The sequence below is a fragment of the Equus asinus genome, chromosome 2, assembly GCF_041296235.1.
Source record: "Equus asinus isolate D_3611 breed Donkey chromosome 2, EquAss-T2T_v2, whole genome shotgun sequence".
NCBI lineage: Eukaryota > Metazoa > Chordata > Mammalia > Perissodactyla > Equidae > Equus > Equus asinus.
This window is the reverse complement of record NC_091791.1, coordinates 97,708,078-97,730,097: the sequence shown is the minus strand read 5'-3', so window position 1 is coordinate 97,730,097 and position 22,020 is coordinate 97,708,078. Positions and strand designations below refer to the sequence as shown.

The 22,020-nt window shown below is 41.8% G+C and overlaps 1 protein-coding gene across 3 annotated transcripts in view; it reads left to right on the top strand.

The window, feature by feature from the left end:
* Positions 1-22,020, top strand: part of ADAMTSL3 (ADAMTS like 3) — a 319,874-nt gene that overhangs the window by 131,123 nt on the left and 166,731 nt on the right. For all 3 annotated transcript variants that reach the window (XM_070494283.1, XM_014842654.3, XM_070494290.1), the window contains exon 7: positions 8,576-8,702. In XM_070494283.1, coding sequence (XP_070350384.1) covers positions 8,576-8,702 — 127 coding nt within the window. The remainder of the gene's footprint in view (positions 1-8,575; positions 8,703-22,020) is intronic.

The following is a 22,020-nucleotide window of genomic DNA, read 5'->3' as shown; positions in this document are numbered from 1 at the left end:
AGGAATCATATGTGTGCTGCTCACTGACACACCCCAGAGCCTCCACCATGTCTGGCCCCATAGAGGGTCCTCAGTAAACCTGGTTGAACAGATGCGTCTTACCTACTTGTAAATGCAGAGGCAGTTCAGATCTCTTGGTCTTTCTTTTAACCTCCAATCTTGAATTTTCTAGCTCAAGCTTGATGTCTGTTCTGGGAGATTCCACAGATTCCTCCAATTCAGCATGTCCCCCTCCTCCAAATAAACTATTATTTTCTTCCCCGATCAAGTAGTTCTTCTAACTGCTATTCCTATTCATTTCTGTTTATGGAGCCGCAGTTCTCAATGTTACCTTCCTGAGTTCGTGTTGTAGTCACTGTGCGTATTTGCTCACGTGTCCTCTGTATCCTGGTACCTCTACCAAATCTGTCACATTTTACTCTGATTTTCTCTCTCACTTTCACCTTTTTACCCCGAGACTAGACTAGCCAGTCTCTCCCAGCAGCCTAGCTAATGGCTCTTCCTTTCTCTCCTACTCGATTGAACCGTCTTATTGGATGTTTGCTGTTGACTAATCTTCCCAAAGGTCAGTGTTTTCTACTTCATTCTTCTGTTTCCTATGCTGTCAATGGTTTCCCTTTGTAACCACCAGTTCACTTCTGGCTCTTCCACTAACCAATAATAATAGCTATTATTTGTCAATGGAATTATGCTTTTTTGTTTCCAAGTTTTTTACAATAAGCACATATTGCTTTATAATTAAAAAGAATTGTTATTAAAGGCAATTTAGTCTGGGCTGAAGAAGAACACGCTGGACAAGGTAATGTTTTGACACTGAGGTTTTGCAAAGTTGAGTAGGAGTTACATAAACCAAAATGAGGAAGGCAATCACAGGCAGAAGGAATAGCAATGGTGAAGAGATGTAACAGTAGGTGTGTTTAAGGATCTATGACTCCTTCTGTAGAGTTGAGGTGAAAAATACCTGTGAGATAATGCTAGAAGTTGAGGTTCCAGACTAGGTGGAAACTGATCATTAACATTTTCTGAAAGTCGTAAGAGGAGCCATTGAAGGATTTTATAGGGACTAGCTCAGTTGGGATTGTCTTTAGAAAGGTCACTCAAGTGGCAAAGTGGCAGGTTGTTTGGAGAGGATAGCGTCTGGGCAAATGAGAAGGTCAAGTGTCAGGTAACAAGAGCTAGGAGGAAGGCAGAGGTAGGATGCATGAAGAAGGAGAGACAAATTCTAGAGATTAAAGAAGCAGATATTTTAGTACTGGAAGTTTGATTGGATGTGGGAAGTGAAAGAGAGAAGTTTAGAATGATGTCTGGATTTCTGACATGATGGCTAAGTAAATGATGAGGCCATTCACCAAGACAGAAAACATTGGGTGAGGACCAAGTGTATGGGGAAAAGGTAATGAGCCTGAGGTACCTGTGGATATCCAAGTTGACAGGAATTTAGAGCTTACAAGAGAATTCTAGACTAGAAACATAGACCTAGGGGTTGTCACATGGTTAAAGCTAATATATGTCCTTGGCGACTGAATAAGAAAAGTAGATTTGCAAGGACGGAGTCCTGGCCCCATCATTTAAGGGACCATCATTGGAAGAGGTGCCCGTCATGGGGACTGAACAGAATAGTCTTCTGTATAATAAAACACTGGGAAAAAACAAGATATGGGAGGGTGAGTGTTTAAGAAGGAAAGTTAGCCGTGTCAAATACTTCAGCAAAGTCAAGAGGGATTAGGACTGAAATATGCCTCCTTCGTTTGGACCAAACCAACACCACTGGTGACCTAGCTTGAGCAGTCTCTCAGTGACATGGTTGGAGTGGATACTGGTTGGTGGTGTGGCAAGATGTACTAGTTTCCTGTGGTTGCTGACCATCTCTGAGCCTTGGTGTGTAAAAGGGAGGTATTACCCTCCTTGTTGGTCCTATATTAAATTCCTTCTTTCACGAGCTGCATTCGACAAGCCCAGCACAATAGCTGTCACGCAGGAAGCTTGCAGTCCACACTGGTTCCCTTTCCCTGGCTTCTCCTCGTGCTCACTGACCCCAGCCCGCAATCCTTATTCATTGTCTAAGGTGCATGGTTTGCGCCAGTAGTTTCCAAGGTTTGAAAGGGCTTGCAGGATGAAGGTGGTTTTCTGTGCTGAGTTAGTTCCTTTAAAATGCGTGCTCCCTGTCGCGTTTTTGTGATTCTGATGGGTGAGCAGATTCTTTGGGCAGGAGCAGGTGAATCCCGGTTGCTGAAAGCCAAGTGCTCTTTCGGCAAGGCTGTTTGGGTAAAAAGAATTGCATGTACTTCCTCAGGAGTGACTCAGACACTTCTCAGTTGAATTCAGGGTCTTGCCTTCAGCAGGATAATGTTCACGTAAGTTCCCTTTCCGAACAAAGTGGCCATGGCCATCAGCAGTCCTTAGGGTGAGAGCAAGAGAACTCTGACTCTCACTGCTTGCCTTAGGATCGGTGAACTGAGCCCTGACGTTGGCTTGGCACAGACTACAGATAAGTTTTGCAAGCGTGCTTACAGTTTGCTTATTTGAATTAACCTGTCACCGTGCTCCTGGGGACAACTTTCTGTGATCTTGAGCACAGCAGGCAGCACAAGACAACTGCACTCACTGAGGGAAATCCACTTTGGATTTTTATCATAAAGAGAACCTGCTTGGAACCACGTCCAGAGAACAAGTCTGATTTGTCCTTCATGTTTCTTGACTTCCCTGATGGCTGGGTAGATGAGGAAACCACTTTGTATTTATAGTAAAAATAATAGCAACTAACACTTACTGGGTACTCACCAGGCACCAGGCATTGTCTCAGCACTTTACTGTTAGTGCAGCAGACGCTCTGAGGTGGGTGCAGGCATTATCCCCTCTCTATTTATAAGGAAATTGGAATTAGAAGGGGTTAAGTAACTTGTCCAAGTTGTGGAGCTAGAAAATGGTAGTGCTGGAATTTGAATCCAGGCAACCCAATTCTGGAATCCATTTTCTTAACCATTGCACTATACTGATGGCACTCATACTTTTTGTGTTGCTACATGTGTAGCTGAAGTTTGTAACTGAAAACAAGATGTGGTTCTGGTTAAGGACAATCAGTACAGTCATTGAGTCAGGCATGGACAGCTTAGTATGGAGGTCGAGACTGAAATATCTACACACCATTCAGGGAGAGCAATTGCCCAGGTGTAGTCATGGTGAGTGATGAGGAATGCCATGACCTGGAGAATACAGACATGCTCATCGTGAAGGGGCATATCCACAGAGTGTTCATTTGTCAACAGACGCTAGAAGTCTGGATTTTAATGTGGAATGTCCAATGTAAGACACCACCTTCATTGAAAACTATAAGACATTCTTGAAAGAAATTGAAGAAGACATAAAGAAATAGAAAGATATTCCACGTTCATGGGTTGGAAGAATAAATATAGTTAAAATGTCCATTACTACTAAAGCAATCTACAGATTCAATGCAATCCCAATCAGAATCCTAATGACATTCTTCACAGAAATCAAACAAAGAGTTCTAAAATTTATATGGAACAGCAAAAGACCTCAAATAGCTAAAGCCATCCTGAGAAAAAAGAAGGAAGCTGGAGGCATCACAATCCCTGACTTCAAAATATACTACAAAGCTATAGTAATCAAAACAGGATGGTACTGGCACAAAAACAGACACACAGATCAACGGAACAGAATTGAAAGCCCAGAGATAAAACCACACATCTACGCACAGCTAATCTTTGACGGAGGTGCCAAGAACATACAATGGAGAAAAGACAGTCTCTTCAGTAAATGGTGTTGGGAAAACTGGACAGCCACCTGCAAAAGAATGAAAGTAGACTATTATCTTTCCCCATACACGAAAATTAACTCAAAATGGATTAAAGACTTGAATGTAAGACCTGAAACCATAAAGCTCCTAGAAGAAAAGACAGGCAGTGCACTATTTGATAACAGTCTTGGCAGCATGTTTTCAAATACCATGTCTACTAAGGCAAGGGAAACAAAAGAAAAAGTTAACAAATGGGACTACATCAGACTAAAAAGCTTCTGCATGACAAAGGAAACTCATAACAAAACGAAAAGATAACCCACCCATCCTCTGGGAGAAAATATTTGTAAATCGTATATCTGACAAGGGGTTAATTTCCAAAATATATAAAGAGCTCATACAACTCAATGACAAAAATCAAACAACCCAATCAGAAAAAATGGGCAAAGGATATAAACAGACATTTTCCCAAAGAAGATATTCAGGTGGCCAACAGGTACATGAAAAGATGCTCCACATCACTAATTATTAGGGAAATGCAAATCAAAAGCTACAAGGAGATATCACCTTACATGGGTCAGAATGGCTATAATTACCAAGACGAAAAATAACAAACGTTGGAGAGGACGTGCAGAAAAGGGAACACTTATATACTTCAGGTGGGAATACAAATTGTTGCAGCCACTATGGAAAACAGTATGAAGATTTCTCAAAATATTAAAAATAGAAATACCATAGGACCCAGCTATCCCACTACTGGGTATTTATCCAAAGAACTTGAAATCAGCAATCCAAAGAGATTTATGCATCCCTTATTCATTGCAGCATTATTCACAATAGCCAAGACATGGAAGCAACTCAAGTGCCTTTCTACAGATGTATGGATAAAGAAGATGTGGCATATATATACAATGGAATATTAGCCATAAAAAAAGACAAAATCATCCCATTTGCAACAACATGGATGGTCCTTAAGAATATGATGTTAAGTGAAATAAGCCAGACAGAGGAAGACACTGCATGATTTCACTCGTATGTGGAAGATAAACAAATACAAGGATAAAGAGAACAGATTAGTGGTCACCAGATGGGAAGGGGGCTGGGGGTGGGTGAAAGGGGTAAAGGGGCACATACGTATGGTGATGGACAAAAATTAGACTACTGATGGTGAGCATGATGAAGTCTATACAGAAATTGGTAAATAATAATGTACACCCCAAAATCACACAATGTGATATACCATTGTGATCTCAGTAAAATAATTGAAAAAAAAAACAAACACAAAACACCTTGCTTGCTATTAATGACCCTGCTTTATCCCTTAATGGTGAAATGGTACTCCTGTATACTGCAGGCTAGGTTTTCCTGCAGTAACCAACATCTGCCAAAGCTCAGCGGCTTAAAACAATTGAAGATTAGTTCTGGTTAACGTCACCTCTCCAACATGGATCAGCAGGGGTCTCTGCTCTTTGACTATCTCACAGGGAGACTGCGGGAGGCTTTATTCAAACACGTTTTACACAATAACTCCAGTAGTGAGAAAAGAAACATGCGACTGGAGCAATGACCCTTAAAGCTACTTACAGAAATGACACGGACACTTAGACTGATATTTCATTGGCTGAAGACGGTCAGTGACCCCACTTGACTTCAAGGAGGGAGGAGAAGTTCAGTCTTTCCGTGGCCAAAAGGAGAAGCTAAACATTTGTGGATATCCCTAATGACTACCACAGCTCCATGTACTCTGATTTTTAAGGCAGGAATGTTAGAATTTTTTCTAAGGTAGAACCCCGTTTTCAGAGATCTCAAACAGAGGTTGACTGAAAAAGTTGTTCGGTTCTTGACGGATGAACTTTGACGTATCTGGAAAATTTATATTGTGCTTAATATGGAGTAATGTCACTTATTTAAACACTGTCTTCTTTTAGCTGATTAGGAAATCATATGCAAGAACTGTGAAAGAATTCTTAGCTGAAATGATGATTTATATATGAGTATTTATTCCTAAATGTACTGCTCATATATTTTAAGTGTTTGTTTATATTATCCCCTATCTTGTATAATTTGTCTCATTAACTACACTGTAATATATGAATCTTGGCTTATTGACTTATACTCTGTAGTGGCTGGCTCTTTAGAAATTGGTTATTTAATAAAAGTTCAATTTTATTGATATGTTTATCGATTAATGGTTTTTAAATCATTACAATTAGAGATCTTGACTTCAGGAGATGTCACAGAATTGAAAACACTTCAAGCAATTTTTTAAAAGTAGCTTATTGTTGGTTATGATGAGATCTGAGAGCCAAAATTCAGTAGTCTCTCAATTTCAAGGGTATTTCTGGCTTATACCCTCTGAATCACAAGGCAGTCAGACCTTCTTTTCAGATATTATTTTTCTGTGATGTTTTCACATGTTTTTTTCGGCTGTAAGATTTGGATGAACTGTAACTTAAAAAAAAAATTATGAAACAAATATAAGTGCTTAGGGAGGTATTCGATTGCCCAAGACCTTGCAAGGCCCTAAACACTTCAAAACAAGCCCATCCTAGCTCCTAAACCCACACCCTTCCCGGATGACCAGATAGAGGGTGATTCTCATTCTCATGAAATGCAAAGTGCTCAGGGACACGAATGTGTGAGGACAGAGCTTGGCGCGGGAACAGCGTTTCTATAATTTAATGGTAGAATTACTCCCCTTGGAGAAACTTGCATGAACACAAGTTACTCATTGATTGAATCCCAACCATGCAAGTCTGTTTCCAAAATCAATCACTCTTAAGTTGTTCCATATGTACTTGTAAATATTAATATAATGGCCTATGTAAATGGGTTCTTTATTGTCCATCTGCTGATACTAAAGGTGAGGGAGGTGTAGCGTAGTGTTAAGATTCTGGTGTCAGATGACCTGGGTTTTAAAACCATTACTGACATTGTATAATAGCTCTGTAATGTTGGGAAGTCATTCAACCTCAGTAACATTCAGATGTCTTATTTATAAAATAGAGATAAAAGGTATTGACTATATCATGAGGTTGCTGTGACGATTAACTGAAATAATGTGTTTAAAGTGCTTGGCAAAATGCCAGGCAAGCATCCCATAGTAATCAACTATAATTCTTAATATTTTATTACTATTTTTATAAAGTCATATAATCAAGATGAAAGGATCTCAAAAGCCATTGGATTCAACTACTCATCAAATTATTTAATCGCTTCTCCAGTGTTCCCTCCAGGACATCTCCCATCTGGCCCGTGGTTGAATACTGATTGTTGGATAACCCTGACTTCTCCAACTGCCTCATATTGAACTCAATTATGCTGTTAAACCTGTAGCTTTAACTATTTGGAGATACACCGAGCAAACGTAAACCCTTTCCTCATGACAGCCCTTTGTGAATTTCAAAATATCTCTAATCACAGGCTTTCCTTAAACTTCCTTGGAACCCTTCCTGCCTCTCCCTGAAGCTTTCATTTGTTCATTCTCTTTCCCTTCAACACCCACATTTTGGAAAGAATAGAGTAGAGATGTGGTTTCGACTTCCTCCGGTTTTATTTTCTCTTCAACACCTTGGATGTAGAGTCTGATTCAGCAACTCCCCAAGCTGAAGCGCAGGGGCTGTACCCAGGAGTCAAAACGAAATGAAAAGCAGAGAGAGAGAGAGAAAATGGAACCTCTTTTATTGAGGCTTTATAACGTTCTAATCACTATGCTAAGAGTTTTACATATATCTTCTCATTTGATCCTCACTAAACCCTATATGAAGCATGCCTTATGATTCCTATTTTACTCTTGAGAAAAATGAGTCTCTGAGAGTTTGAATTGTTCAATATCCTGCAGCTTGAAAGGGGTGGTGGGGCAGGTCAGGTTTTATAAGTGGGCTGTCTGCCTCCAAAGTCCCCGCACTTGAATACCAGGTATATGAATACACGTATAGTGAATGAGTATGGGAGGTAGAGAGAAACTGGCACATTAGTTAATTTTATTGGACACACATTACGTAAAAGACATATTTATGAAATAAAAATAAATATAGGATATAGACCTTTTCTCATATAAGGAAGCTTACAATCTAGCAAATAACCCCCCCAAAATAATCCACGAGAGACTGAAAGATAGCAGTATAAGCATATTCTGTAGGAGACACCTCTCTTGTTATTCCTTTCAGACATTTTATAAATTGTTTCTTAGCGTAAATATATAGATATAAGGACGTAGAGGTAGAGATATGTAGGTATAGGTATAGATAATGATAAAGAGAAGGAGATATGATACAGATATGGAATAGAGAGAGATATGGATATATAGATGTTGAGATGTAGGTATGTGGAGATAGAGAGAAAAACAAAGAAAAAAAATTAAAAGTAAAACTATGGACCAGGAGGATATACATGGACTTCAGATAGTGGTCGTTTGGGGAGAAAATTAGACAATAGGACTAGTGTAGGGTAGGAAGCGAGGGAAGGAGTGGGGAGAGGGGAGAGAGGAAATATAATTTTACTGTTCCATTCGTTTATATATAAATGAATATATGCATATAAATACGTAAAAATATCTGAATGAAAATATAGATAAGAGACTAAGAGTGGGAGTATGGAGGGGCAGCTTCAATTCTTCTCTTTTAATTATTTGAGCTTTGCATAAGAACCATATAAATGACAGTAAGCTTTATATTATTCATATTTTTAAAGCTATGTTCTCATAAAGGAAGCCAACGCATAAATTTAGGAAGGATAACCCCATAAATATGGTTTCTAACATCGAGTGCCTCCTCCCCGTGTTCTCCCCACTCCTGACGGCCATTCCTCTGTCTGCAGGCTGTGGGCTGCGACAGGCAGCTGGGAAGTAACGCCAAGGAGGACAACTGTGGCGTCTGTGCTGGCGACAGCTCCACCTGCAGGCTCGTGCGGGGACAATCAAAGTCCCAGGTTTCTTCTGAAAAAAGTAGGTTTTAAACCTAACACAATGTTACCGTGTGCTTTAGACGGTCTGTGACTAGAATAACATTTTCCTAATGCCAAACTTTTTAGTTGGAAAGAACTTCTGGCCAGTTTTCTAAAAGTCAAATTGTGTATATCAAATTTTTGTTCCCATTCCCTTTTCTAAAACTACCTGTTTCTTTGAACCTTTGCCATTACGGAGAATGACTATTTTTTTTTAATATTTGCTAATTTTTTAGGTAAACCATGAGTAATAATTTCTTTTATTTGCCTCCCTTTGATTGCTAACAAGGTAGGAAATATTGTCATGTATTTATTGCCCATTTATACTTTTTCAGCTTTCAATTAGCTGCTGAAGTCATTTACTCCTTTTCCTATTTGGATGTTGATCGCTTCCTCACTATTGTGAGCTTTCAATCTATCATGAATACTACCCATTTGTCTGTTATACCTATTTCAAATATTGTTCTCAGTTTGTCATTTGACTTTCAATATCATTGATGTTTGTGGAATCAATAATTTCTAAGTTTTATATATTCAGAAATTTCCATCCTTTCATTTCAGTAGTATCTGCCTTTTAAAAAATCCTTTAATTTGGGGCTCAGGAAACTTTTTCTATAAAGGCTGGATAATAAACATTTTAGGGCTTTGCGGGGCATATGGTCTCTGTCTCAACTACTCAACACTGCCGTAGCAAAAGCACCCACAGACAACTCTTAAACAAATGGGCATAGCTCTGTTCCAATAAAACTTTGCTTGCAAAAATAGGCTGCAGGCTGAATTTGACCCTCAGATTGGGTTTTGCTGACCCCTGCCATAAAGGGAAAAAAGTATTCATTATGTTGTCTGCCAGTGCTTTTATGGTTTTGTGTTCCTACTTTAAAATCCTTTAGTCACTTGAATTTATTTGGATGTAACTTATGAAATAGGGATCTTACTTACTCCCTCCAGTGGGAAGAACTTGATAGGAGGGGTGGAGGGTGGGGATGGTTCTCCAGGCAGAGGAAACACGATGTTCATGGCCTGACACTAGAGGAAAGCCTGGGCTGTCTCGAGAAACTACTAATATATTGCTTAGGCCTGAATGCATATTGGATGGCGTGCAAGATGTGACAGAATGGCATCCAGAAGGCAACTGTAAAGGCCTTCATTGTTTTGCTTTACTTTTCAGGTTGAGCGGAGTCATTAAGGCAATTTAGGCAGTGGAGTGACATGGTTAGATTTGTGTTTTAGTAAAATGATTTCTGGCGGTGTATGGAGGCTGGATTACCTGTGAGGTGAGCCTAGAAGCAAGGAGTCTGAATAGGAAGCTTTTATTAAATACTCAAGGGTGTTTGAAATAATGAGGCCTTGGTCTAGTGTCGCAGGGTAGGAGAGGTAGAGGAAGGAACAGATTGGAGAGATATTTAGGAGATAGAATCAGCAGAGTTTGATAATTCTTTGGATGAAGACTATAAGAGAAACAAAGAAGCTAGGATGATGCAAATTATCCAGTTTGAGCAATTGGCTGGATATGCTTGCTGTTCATTTGGGTAAGAAATTCATGAAGAGGAGACGCCTATCAAAGGTAATAGCTCACCTCCCTCTGTCTTCCTTCTCTCCAGAATTTTGGCCCCATAAGTATTCAATACCTTAGTACCTTTCTGATGCCTTCAAACAGATGTTGATTATATTTTGTTTGAGATTGAAGGGTTGATCTGAGAACATGCCAGTCCATTGTTACTGGTGGCAAAATCTCCTTATTGGTGGCATTTAATTATAAATTGAGTGAGTCTGCCCAAAGAGCATATGTAGAATGTATCAGAAGCCAACAGTTGCCTCCTTGGGAACATGTGAAGTCAAGGTGTTTAGCCAGGAAAGCAGTTTAAGGGAATTCAACTGAGAAAGAATGAAAAGAGTAGGTAGGTAAACGCAGAGCTCAGCAAGAGTAATATCACGGAAGCCAAAGGAATGAGTAAGTCCAAAAAGGAGGTCGTGGTCAGCCATGTTTAATGTGGTTGTAAGATGGACTGGAGTAAGAGCTCCACAATTTCTCTTTGGCAATTTGAAGATCATCTGTGACCTTAGCAAGAGTGGTTTCAATGAGTTTCAGGCTGAAAACAAAGCCTGATTGCAATGGGATGAAGAGTGAACAGAAGGCGAGAATATGTAGAAGGAAGAATTTGCCCAGGACAAGAGGAGGTGTCCGTGCCCACACCATGTCAAGAGCTGGATAACTATACAGATACAGCTGGAGAACATGGTGAGAAATGAACTGGGTTCCAGCCTATTCGCGTTTTTTACTCTCTTCTTTAGGAGATAGAGTCAGCTGCTAAGAGTGGGGCTCTCAGAGACTTGAGAGTGTTCCCCTCGAGGAAAGGGGAAGAAGAAACTCAGCAAAGACAGTAAAAAGGTAGCAGAGTAGCTGTAAGAGCCTGGCTGAGGTTGGAAACCATGAATTTGTGGGAGTTTCAACCCGTGGACAAATGAGGAAGCCAGCTTTGAATGGCGGTGTATCAATGAGGAATGCATTCTACCATAAATGACAGAAAACTCTATTCATAAGAATAGGAGTTTATGAATCTCTTTTAACAAGAAGTCTAGAGTAGGCAGTCAAGGCTGAGGAAGCTGTTTCGCTGCATCTTTAAGGAACCAGGGTCCTCTCTCTCTCTTTCATCCTCCTTAGAGTGTGGCTTTCATCTCCAGTTGCAAAGTCACATTGAACATTGAGACACCACATCCACATCCCAGATGATAAAGAAGAAGGTAGTGCAAGAGGTATTCTTTTGATACTGTGCCCTTTATTCAGGAAGGGAAGTCGTCCCCAGGGAATTTGTCTCATTGACGAGAACTGTGGCATGTGACACTCTGGCTTCTAAGGAGCTGGGAAACTGATTATATGGCATTCGTTCTATTCTGTTGTTACCAATGTTGATACAATGCCATATAATTCCTTAAGTTCTCTTCCGGCATATCCTATCGTTTAATTCCACTAGCCCTCTCTCGTTGTAGTTTTGATATTGTCAAACCCATTTGACAGATGAGGAAACTAAGGACCAGAGATGTAAAGGAACAGCTCCCATAATTCATTATGAAAAGCAATATGGGGAAGTGTGGTTAAGATATTGCGTTTAAATCCTGGGTCTGTTGCTTACTAGCTGTATAAGCAGCTGTATAAGCAGAGTAAGTATTTTTAACTTCCATGTGTATCTTGGTTTTCTCATTTTAAAACTGGGAACAGCAGTAGTACTGCTTTTGTAAAGTTATTGTTAGGGTTAAATAAATCAGTCACGCCAAGCAATCCAAATAGTATCTGGCACCTAGAGAGGGCTCAGTAAATGCTAGCTGTATTTTTATTAGAAATATTACTCATTTGGGTACCAAAGGATGTCACACCTCTTACATACATTAAACGTACGTGTGGATATTTGTAAACAGATTTCTAAATCAACAATTGGTCAATCTGGGTACTGTTTTTAGGAGAGCTACTGATGGATATGGAGGAAAACCTTGTCAAAAGTGTCAAAAAAGACTGACTTGTAGGAGAAACCAAAGTTGGAGGAAAGACAACTCCAGGGAAGACAGTGGAGAGCCAGGCTCCACTGTGAAGGGTTAATTCAGGAAGGTTTTTGGATGAGTGGACTGAATGGGAAAATAATAGCCAGCACGAGTATTGGGGAAGGGCCTGGAGTTAGCATTGGCCTGAAAAAGTGTTGAAATCTCCTCAGAAAAGATGTGGTCTTGTCAGGGTCAAAGAGAGATTAGAAATCGAGGTAATTCTACTTGAAGCAGGGTAGAAACTGAGTGAAATTGGGTCAAGAGACCAGTCTTTTTGGAGAAGTGAGCTGAGGAGGCCCTGAAATGGGAAGGGGTGGGGTGGCGTGCTGTGTTGGCTGTGTTGGCCTACCTGTTGGTATGTCATAGTTCTTCACTCGTGGTAAAGTAGTTCCTATTCTCTCTCTCTCTCTCATTTTCACTTTCTTTCACACTGAATTTCAGTTTTTGGATCAGAGTTCCTTTTGAGAATCTATTGAAAGTTATGTATTTTCTCTCTGGGAAAATGCATGTGTACCCATAAGCCCCAAATTTGCCATTCTGATTTTTTTGTGGGGGTCTCAGATCCCCGATGCCAGTTTAGGACATTCCAGGTTCAGAGCCTCTAAAGATTGAATCTTTCTGATCGATTTCTGCAAAGAAGGGGCAACTGGGGCGCACAGACAGATCCTTGACTGCAGTGGGTGATGCATTGTAGTGAAACTGGGGCATCCCGCAGGCCGCTGGCATGTCATCCGGTTCTGTATGGCTGTGCTTGGGCTAAGGCTAAAGTTTGCAGAGATTCCTCCCTGCGTGAAAACCATGCTTCTCGTCCTTGATTTTCAGTACCACCCCTTCATGTCTGTTGCTGCTCCGAAACTGGCCAGCTGAAGCTGTTGTTGGCTGGGGTTTTCCATGGGCCATATGGAAGCACTTCTCTATAATCATGCTTTGTGTGAAAGACATGTGGGAAATGAAGCCATGTCTCTCTTTGAGTGTGCATCACCGGGCCTGCAGAGTCCGTGAAGCTCCTACGTCCTCACCTTGCCAAACAATCATGCCTGTCTTCCCCGGACTCACACTGAGTGAGGACATGGCAGCGAGATGCTGTTGGCACAGTCCTGCTCTGGAGAAAGTGCACAAGGTTGCGCACAGGCTATCGTTTCCATCTTCCAGTGAGGCAGATTCAAGGTGTAGGAGTCTGGAGCCAAAACTTTTGCAATGAGAAAAATCAGAAATTAATCCAGATACAACACACGAATTTCCTGTTCGGAGGGAGAAGGAGAGAGACTGAACTAATAACTGGCATGAATAGCTTTGGATGTTGGAACAGGGAACTAGAGGCCAGTCAAGTTTTAAAGAGAGAAAACTCTAAAAACAGCAACCAAGAAGCAAACACATCTATTTGGAGAGCCTCAACTTGGCATTTAAGGACTTAGTTGTGTTTCCAGCTTTGTCTTTTCTTTTTGGTCGTGTCCACACATGTATGAGGCCAGTAAATAAGTAAGCTCAGCCTGTCTCATCTGGGCTCCTTGTACATTTTTATATGGCGGCACCTAAACCTGTTGATACAGTGATGTCCAAGGCTGACCCGAAATGGCAGCATTTCACTCAACCTTTGACATTATGAAGATAGCCACATCTTCTTATAAAGCATCTCTTGGTACTCCTGACAAAAATAGAATCCTGGGCAAGGCGGACTGAGGGGCTGCCTTATAGAGTAATTATTATGATGTTTCCTCTTCATACACTGTTCATTTGTCCTTTGACTGTCACTTCCAAAAATAATCTATAAATTTAACTTATTCCACAACAAGGAAGACCGTATCAGCCATAAAGGGTTTGCTAACATGGTGAACAGATTGGCTTCCATTCATCCTGTCTTCTCACGTCATCTCTTTCTATCTCCCCATCCTTTCTAGGGCAAGATTCTGACTGATAATACTCTTATTCCAGAACTGTGGGTGGTAAAGGAATATTCAAACCAAAGATCCTATTGGTTTTTATGGGATATTTCCCCCATTTAATTCAACAAGAGAGAGCATGGCGTGGAAGAAAGATCTTTTGACTGAAAACCCAGAGCCCTGTGTTCTCGCTCTTGCTGGCCCTTTCCCACGTCGTGTCTTCTGTGCCCTCTGCATGAAGAGGAATGAGAAAAAAGATGTGCCAACTTTGTGGGAAGGAATATCATAGATTCTGTTTTTCACAGAGTAGCCAGACTGACTGTGAACTTCCCAGCTTAAAACTTCTTCATGGATTGCCTTTACGCTTACAATAAAATCCACACCTCTTTCTATGACCTTCAATGTCTGGGATCATCTGACTCCCACGTTATGTCATATGCTGCCATTCTGCCCATCATTCATTAGGCTTCAGTCATGCTGACTTTCTGGAAGGTTCTAGAATGCTAAGTGCCCTTTCCCCTCATGGACCTTTGCATCGACCCATCCCTGGACCCGAAACATGCTTTTCCCAGTTCTTACCATGGTGCCTCTTTCTCATCCTTGAGCTCAAGGGTCACCTCCTCAGAGAGGCTTTCTTTGACCACTCTTCCTAAAGTCCTCCCTTCTCTTTTCTGTTTTTTTCATGCTTAGCTTTTATCTCAAGAAGTAATTACTTCATTTATTTGTTTAATTTGTCTCTCGCACTAGTAAGGCGTTGCGAGAGCAGACACCATGTCCATTGTTTTCACCGTTTTATTCCTAGTGCTTTTACAGCACCGAGCACGTCACAGGAGTTCAATAAATGCAGAACGAATGAATGCAGGCTCTCTGCCGGGGGACGATTCTGCTTCCCATTATGATTTCAGTGGGACTGAATAATGTTGTGCAACAGAACTGGACTGGGAGCCAAAGACTGGGGTAATAACCTCAGCTTGGCCGCTAACTCTCTGTGATCTTAGGCAAGATGCTGAACTTACTGGGGCCTTGGCTTTTTCATCTGCATGCTGGGAGCGTTAGCGAAGATGATTCCTAAGCCCTCTTCTAGCTCTGAAAGTCTATTAAGTACGTCTATAATTTATTCTTTGTTTTTGAAAACACAGTTCTTGGGATTGAATGGAGGTTAGAGAAATAAGACCCAGGGTCTTATATGGAGACATTTTCCAAAGTTTTAATGAAAAGGTTTGACACAGATGGCTTGTTTTTATTCTTATAGGGCCCAGGAAGTTTTGTATATGCAACAAAAGGGAGCTGGTGTGAAGTCCCCTCTTATTTCCCATGAACCACTACCTCAGTATCTTTTTACATGCTGCCATCACTACCTACATGAGAGGGTTTTGTTTGCACACTGACCCCCTCCTTGGTGTGTGAGCTCATAAAGGGCCTTTCACACTTCGCCCAATACCTGGTACTTAGTATTTTCTCAGTAATGGTGTATTGACTTGACTGGAACAGAACTGAAAAACCCACCTGGACCAGCTGCCATGGCAACAGTCCTTGAGGACATGGTGAATTAAAAACAGAAGCATCCTATTGGCAGCCAAGCCCTGCCACACCTGCAGTCACCCGGGAGACTTGATATCCACTAACCAGATGAGAGCTCTGGGATTATTGATAATAATAGTTATCAGGACGATGATAATAACAGTGGCCTCCACAGGTTGTGTGCTTATGATGTGCCAGGCACTGTGGTAAGTATTTTTGCTGTATAATATGATTTATTCCTCATCAGACTCTACAAAATAGGTATAATTATAACCTGCCATTTGACAAACGTAGAAATGGGCTCAGGGAAATGAAGCACCTTGTTTGAAGTCTCACAATTAGTAAGTGGCCAAGCTGGTTCTGACTCCCAAGTCCATGTGTGTCACCACCCTCCTGAGCTGTCTTCCAAGAGTAGCCAGATGAGCAAGAGAGGAAACGTGCACCAAGGCCTGGAGTGATGGGGGATAGACAAAGGCAGCACAAAAATGGAACCAGAAGTGGAGCAAAGGCTGCCTCAACTCACCTGCCCATTATTCCCTCTTGGCAAAGCCCGGCCCTGGGGTTCCTAATCCAGCACGCACATCAGGACCACCTGGAGAACTTGCTCCACATTCTAATCCTCAGGCCCCACCCTAGAATTTTGGGGGGTAAATCTGGGCAGTGATATGTCACCAAATTTCCCAAGTGACTCTGATATGTGCTTTCGGTTAACATCTCTGCTTTTCAGCCTCTGACGGCCCTGTAGGGGAAGAAAAATAATTTTCTCTCTATCCTTCTAGGTCCTTGGCCGAGACCCCTCCTGTAACAAAAAGACAGATTAGCAGGAGAAAAACAAGTTTAATTACATATGTATGTACATATGGGAGCCCCACAAAGATAGGAGACTCAAAGAAGTTGCCAAAGTAGGAAGCTTTTATCCCTTTTAGACAAACGATAAATTTGTGAAGAAGTGACAAGACAAAGAGTTTGGGCTTGGGATAGTAAGATGGTAAAGAGGTAACAAGCTTTGTTTACACAGCCTTCTTGGCCCTCAATTCCCTGTCTTTGGTGACAAGGATGCCTTCCTCCCTCCTGGTACAGGGAGGTACCTGTCACATGGGAGATTTATGTGCTTTCAGTGGGGGACAAAGGAGGGCCATGCACTGGTTGTTTCCCCAGCACCTTTAATTCAAAATAATCAATATGACAGAGTGGCATGTTTTGGGGTGGCATATTCTGAACTCCTACATCCTATTACGGAGTCAGAAGACAAATGACCATTTAATCCTCGCCAGGCTCTTGATTTCTTAGATGCGGTGTAAAGAGCAGAAAAGAAGAGTCACACTCTGACACTGGGGAACATCTTGACAGAAAGTGGTTGTTAGATGCTGAGGGTGACATACCCCCCTCTACAGTGTGCTGCTCAAAAGCTGGTCCTGGAAATGAGCATGAAAGTGTCCATTACTAGGAACTCTGCCTGTCACCATGCTCTTTTGCGGTAAAAAGGCATTTTAAGCCAGTAAATTAGCATACCTCCAGGTTGGGAGCAGAAGTTTCTGCACTGACACGGGGCTGAAGGCTGAGGACGCTCACTTACAGGTTCAACCATAAGAGACTTGCGTGATGCAGCATTACAGCTCGGGGCGGGACGTGGGGCTTTCATAGCAGGGCAGCCGGAGTTGGGGAGTCAGCTGTCAGCTTGTAGCTGGTTGCTGTCACCAAGTCAACTGCCGTGTTCCTTCTCTACTTGTTAAAAAATGCTCATTAATTTCCGATTTTTTACTGTTTCTGTCTTTGCTTGTTGGCATAGCTCATTTATCCCACCTCCGTTCACAAAGGGCAGGGTATGGACAGGCTTCCAGGTGTAGCATCAGTGTAGTCAGACGTTGACTCCTCTTCTTTCCCCTTCCACACGCCCCCACTGCCCCTGCAGAACGACCGACGAACATGGATCAGACTCAACTACCCTACTTTTCAAAAAATAAGCCTTTGTTCTGTACGATGTCACACAAACTAACTCATTTTAGTCTAAATGATGCCAAATGGTTACGGGTGCGTGAGGGCATTAACAAATTCTGCTGTTTTTCAGTTTACAAAATGCTTTCACACCCATTCTCTCACTTTAGAGGAAAATAAGTATTATTTGCAATTTTTCCCATAGAGTTATTATTATTATTAGCATTAGCATTTATCCAGATACCCTTCCTCCTTTTTTAAAAACTCCTTTATTCCTTGTGAGTGGGGAATGGAGCGAGGGGGTGTGTGTGTTTGAACCTAAATAGCAGAAGGAAAAAATAAATGTAGGATCAAGAAAAGTAACACGAAAAATGCTTGACAGAAAGTTAATTAAGCCACAAGAAAAAAAAATCCCAAAAAACCAAATTTTAAAAAACAAAAACCAGGAATAGAAAAGTGGGAATGAGGTTGTCAAAACGAGAGTAAATAAAACATGTCTTTTCTTGGATTGCCATGGAACGTATGTATTTAGGTTGGTGTCGTTCTGGTTGGACTTTATAGTGAAAATGCGCGATCTGATATAAATTACAGTCCTTCTGGGCTGAAACTGATGTTTATTGATTAGTTAATATTGTGCGGACAATTTATTTCCTGTACATCTTGCTACTTAGCAAAGCTGTGATCTGCGGCAGGAAATGAGACATGGAAGAAATATGACAGGACAGCTGGACTCGAGCGTTTGTGTGTGGGAGGGAAGTGTGGAGGCGAGCTGAATGGGTCCTTAGGTCAGCCCAGTGGTTGTGAAATCAAACCAGTGAAACCCATGAAACCAAAGTCTGTAACGAGCCTTCTGGGGGGGTGAGTCTGGGTTTGTACAGTTAACTTGGTCTCACAGTAGAAGGGTTAAGAGTGTAGTTTTGGCTTCTGACCCCGGCTCTATGGATTAGGAACTCTGTGCTCTTGGGCAAGTCACTTAAACCTTCAGAGCTTGTTTTCTTAATTGTAGAAAGGGGTTTTTGTTAGAATGAATGAGGTAATTTATCTCAAGATACTTAGCATTGTGCCCGGGGGCATAGTAAGTGCTCAGTGTGCTTTTAATAACTTACACTTACTCTGACCTATCTGTGGTTAAATTCTCTTCTTGAAACAAATATTCTTGTTTTCCTCATTTTACGTATGTAACTGAGGCACAGAGAGGGTAAGAAACATGCCCAAGGTGACACAGCGATTGTAAGTGGCAGTGCTGGTATTCCAACCCAGCTTGTCTGGCTCCGTAGTCTGTGATTCCACTAACCACTAGACCATATTGCCTCACCAGTTGTTTGTAGACAAAAAATAATGCAAATGACATTTAAAGAGAAACGAGAAGGAGCACTGGAAGATGGCACACAGAGTAGCGGTATCAAGGATCTCTTACCCAAAACTTCAATCTAAAACTTTTGGAATAGTTCCAAGCAATGAAAGTGTTCAGCAGGAATCAGTTCCCACTGCTACCACCACCACCACTGCCACCACCACCACCACCACCACACAACCACCACCGCCAGACCACTACCACCACCACCACCACACAACCACCACCACCACCACACAACCACCACCGCCAGACCACTACTACCACCACCACACAACCACCACCACCAGACCACTACCACAACAACTGCCACCACCACACAACCACCACCATCAGATCACTACCACCACCACCACCACCACCACACAACCACTACCACCAGACCACTACCGCCACCACCACTGCCACCATCACCACCACAACCACACAACCACCACCATACAACCACCACCACCACCAGACCACTACCACCACCACTGCCACTGCCACCACAACTGCCACACTGCTACCACCACCACCTCCACTAAATCTGGTTGTTCCTAGACATGGACCCACTGTCATCAGCGTTGTGGGATGACAGAGAGAAGAAGCCTTTTCTCCATCTGGTATGTTCTCAGCCGTTGGACCCTACACCGTTAGAAAGCGTAGGATTTTAAAGCAGCCTCAGAATCAGACCTGCTCGGCACGCCCACAGGACAATCTGTGATAGGAGCTTTTAAGTGATCGACACTTGGCCTGTCCTGGAGCACGAGAGGCAGCCTGCTCCTACTGCGCTTGCAGTGATTCCTCTCTCCATCGTGGTCTCTGGCTCTGGGATTAGCTCCTGACTGAGGGGGCGTTTACCAGGAGGCTGTTTGTCTGGAATTTAGAAGTGGCCCATTGTCACAGGCAAGACAAAGAGAGCATGACGATCCTGTAGGTAGATCAGAAGAAACTGAAAGAAGTAAAACTACTCTCAAAGACTTTAAGACACTTAAGTCACTAAAAATCACATGTAGGATCTGCACAATATAATTGTTAATGTTACATTAACAGGTATGTGTTGAGCGTTGCATTTTGAGGGAAAACACGGTCTTTTCAAGCATTTATGGGCCATTTACAAAAACGGATTCCATGCTAGGCTACAAAGAAGATGGCAAAAAAAAAAATCTCAGTAAAACAGAAACTGCCAGAAGAGACCTCGCCCTGCAGCTGCACCCATCCATTCCTCGCTCCCTCCTGTTGCAGAGGCACAAGTGTCCATCTTCCTTTCCAAGGCCAATTATCTCTCCATCTGTGTTCTGGATTCCCTCCCCCTCTGCCTCCGCAGAGATCTCACTCCGCCCATCGTCCTCTCTCTCTCCTTATCTCCTCTTCCTCTCTTCCTCTCTCCCATCAGGGTTAAACATGGCCAGATCTCTTCCATCTTAAACAAAAGGATAATTGTAAGAATGTGTATATATACATGCACATATATGTATGTATATGTGTGTGTGTGTGTATATGTATATCTATCTTTTTTAACTCTCCCCATCTCCAGCTACCACCTTAATCTGTCACCCACCCTTACTGATGAGTTTTTGCAGAACTGTTTACATTTCCTGTCTCTGTTTTATCATCATCATCATCATTTCTTCCTCAAACCACAGCCTCCTGTGCCAGCTACTCAATTGAAACTGCTTTTACAAAGCCATTTAACAGCCTTTTTACTGCTTCACCCAAAAGGCGCTTTGAAGCCCTCGTCCACAGAGTGTTTGGTACTCCTGGCCCCTCCCTCCTAAAACGCCTCTGCCTCACCAGGCTTCCTGCTCCATTGCTGGTCAGAGTTAGAACTGGGCCATTTCCTGCTGGACGATGAAGAGATGCTGGCAAGTTTGTGACTATGGAACAGTCTTTCCTGTCCTTGTGACCTTGAGTGTTCCCTCACGACGCCCTGCAACAGCGCCACTCAAAACATAGCTCACAAACTTACACAGGGTCAGTATCACCCGGGAGGCTGCTAGATGGGCACATTCTTGGGCTCCACCCAAACTTCAGGGTCAATATTTCTGTGGGTGGGACAGGAATCTGTGTTTTAGCTGCCCAACTGCCCTACAATGTGCATTTCTCTCCAAGGGTAATATTGTGAGCAACTGGGGATTCATTGCCCTCTCCACAGCAGAACATTTTCCCCAAGTTAAAATAAAATGCCAGGGGTTCTGGTCTGAGAGGTTTCACTTGAGTGTGTAATTGTCAATGGCTGATGGTTGGAACACACACACACACACACAGTCACAGAGGACAAATGCTTCTCAAAGACACTGCAGCCTAAGTGCTGAGCCCAATTGATCTGTCCAATTGAGTTTCCTTCAGCTCAGGAAAGCTTTCTAGTTTATGTGTATTTTCAAATCAATTTTTATTACATGTATATCATGCTGTTTGTTTATTGTAGAAGATTCAGAATGTCCAGACAGAGAAAAAGACTAAAACATGTCGTGTCATACATCATGCCGCCCAGGTTACACGTTACCATATTTGTATGTATCCTCAGGGTGGGGTTGAAATGGTTGAGTATGTAGAATATATATTAATAATATATTGTTGTAAAATTAAGAAATACTTTTTGTAAAAATATCAAAGGGCACAGAAGGATATAAAGTGGGGGTAAAAGTCACCCTCAGCCACCCTGCAAACTCCTAACCAACTTCATTCTTTAGAGGTATAAATATTATTACCAGTTGCTTGCATTTTACATATTTACTATGCACGGACGTGTGTGTGTATTTGGTGTGCATGCGTGTATGTATGCACACACACAATGTATTACAAATCTTCCATACATTTGTGCTTTTGAGAGCTATACAGAATTGATCATTAAATATTATTTTTTACGACTTGCTTTTATCACTGAGCTTTTTTGCTGATCAGTCATAAGTCTGCTTTCTTCTTTTTAAATGGTGACATAGGAGAACATGCCATAATTTATTTAACCAGACCCATATTCATGAGCATTTAGGTTTTTTCTCAGGTTTGCTATAACTTTTTCACAATCGTTTGTATAAGCATATCTTTGTTTATGTGCTTTTAGTTTTCAAAGGTACTGCTAATTTTTCCTCCAATAAGATTTAGTCTCATCC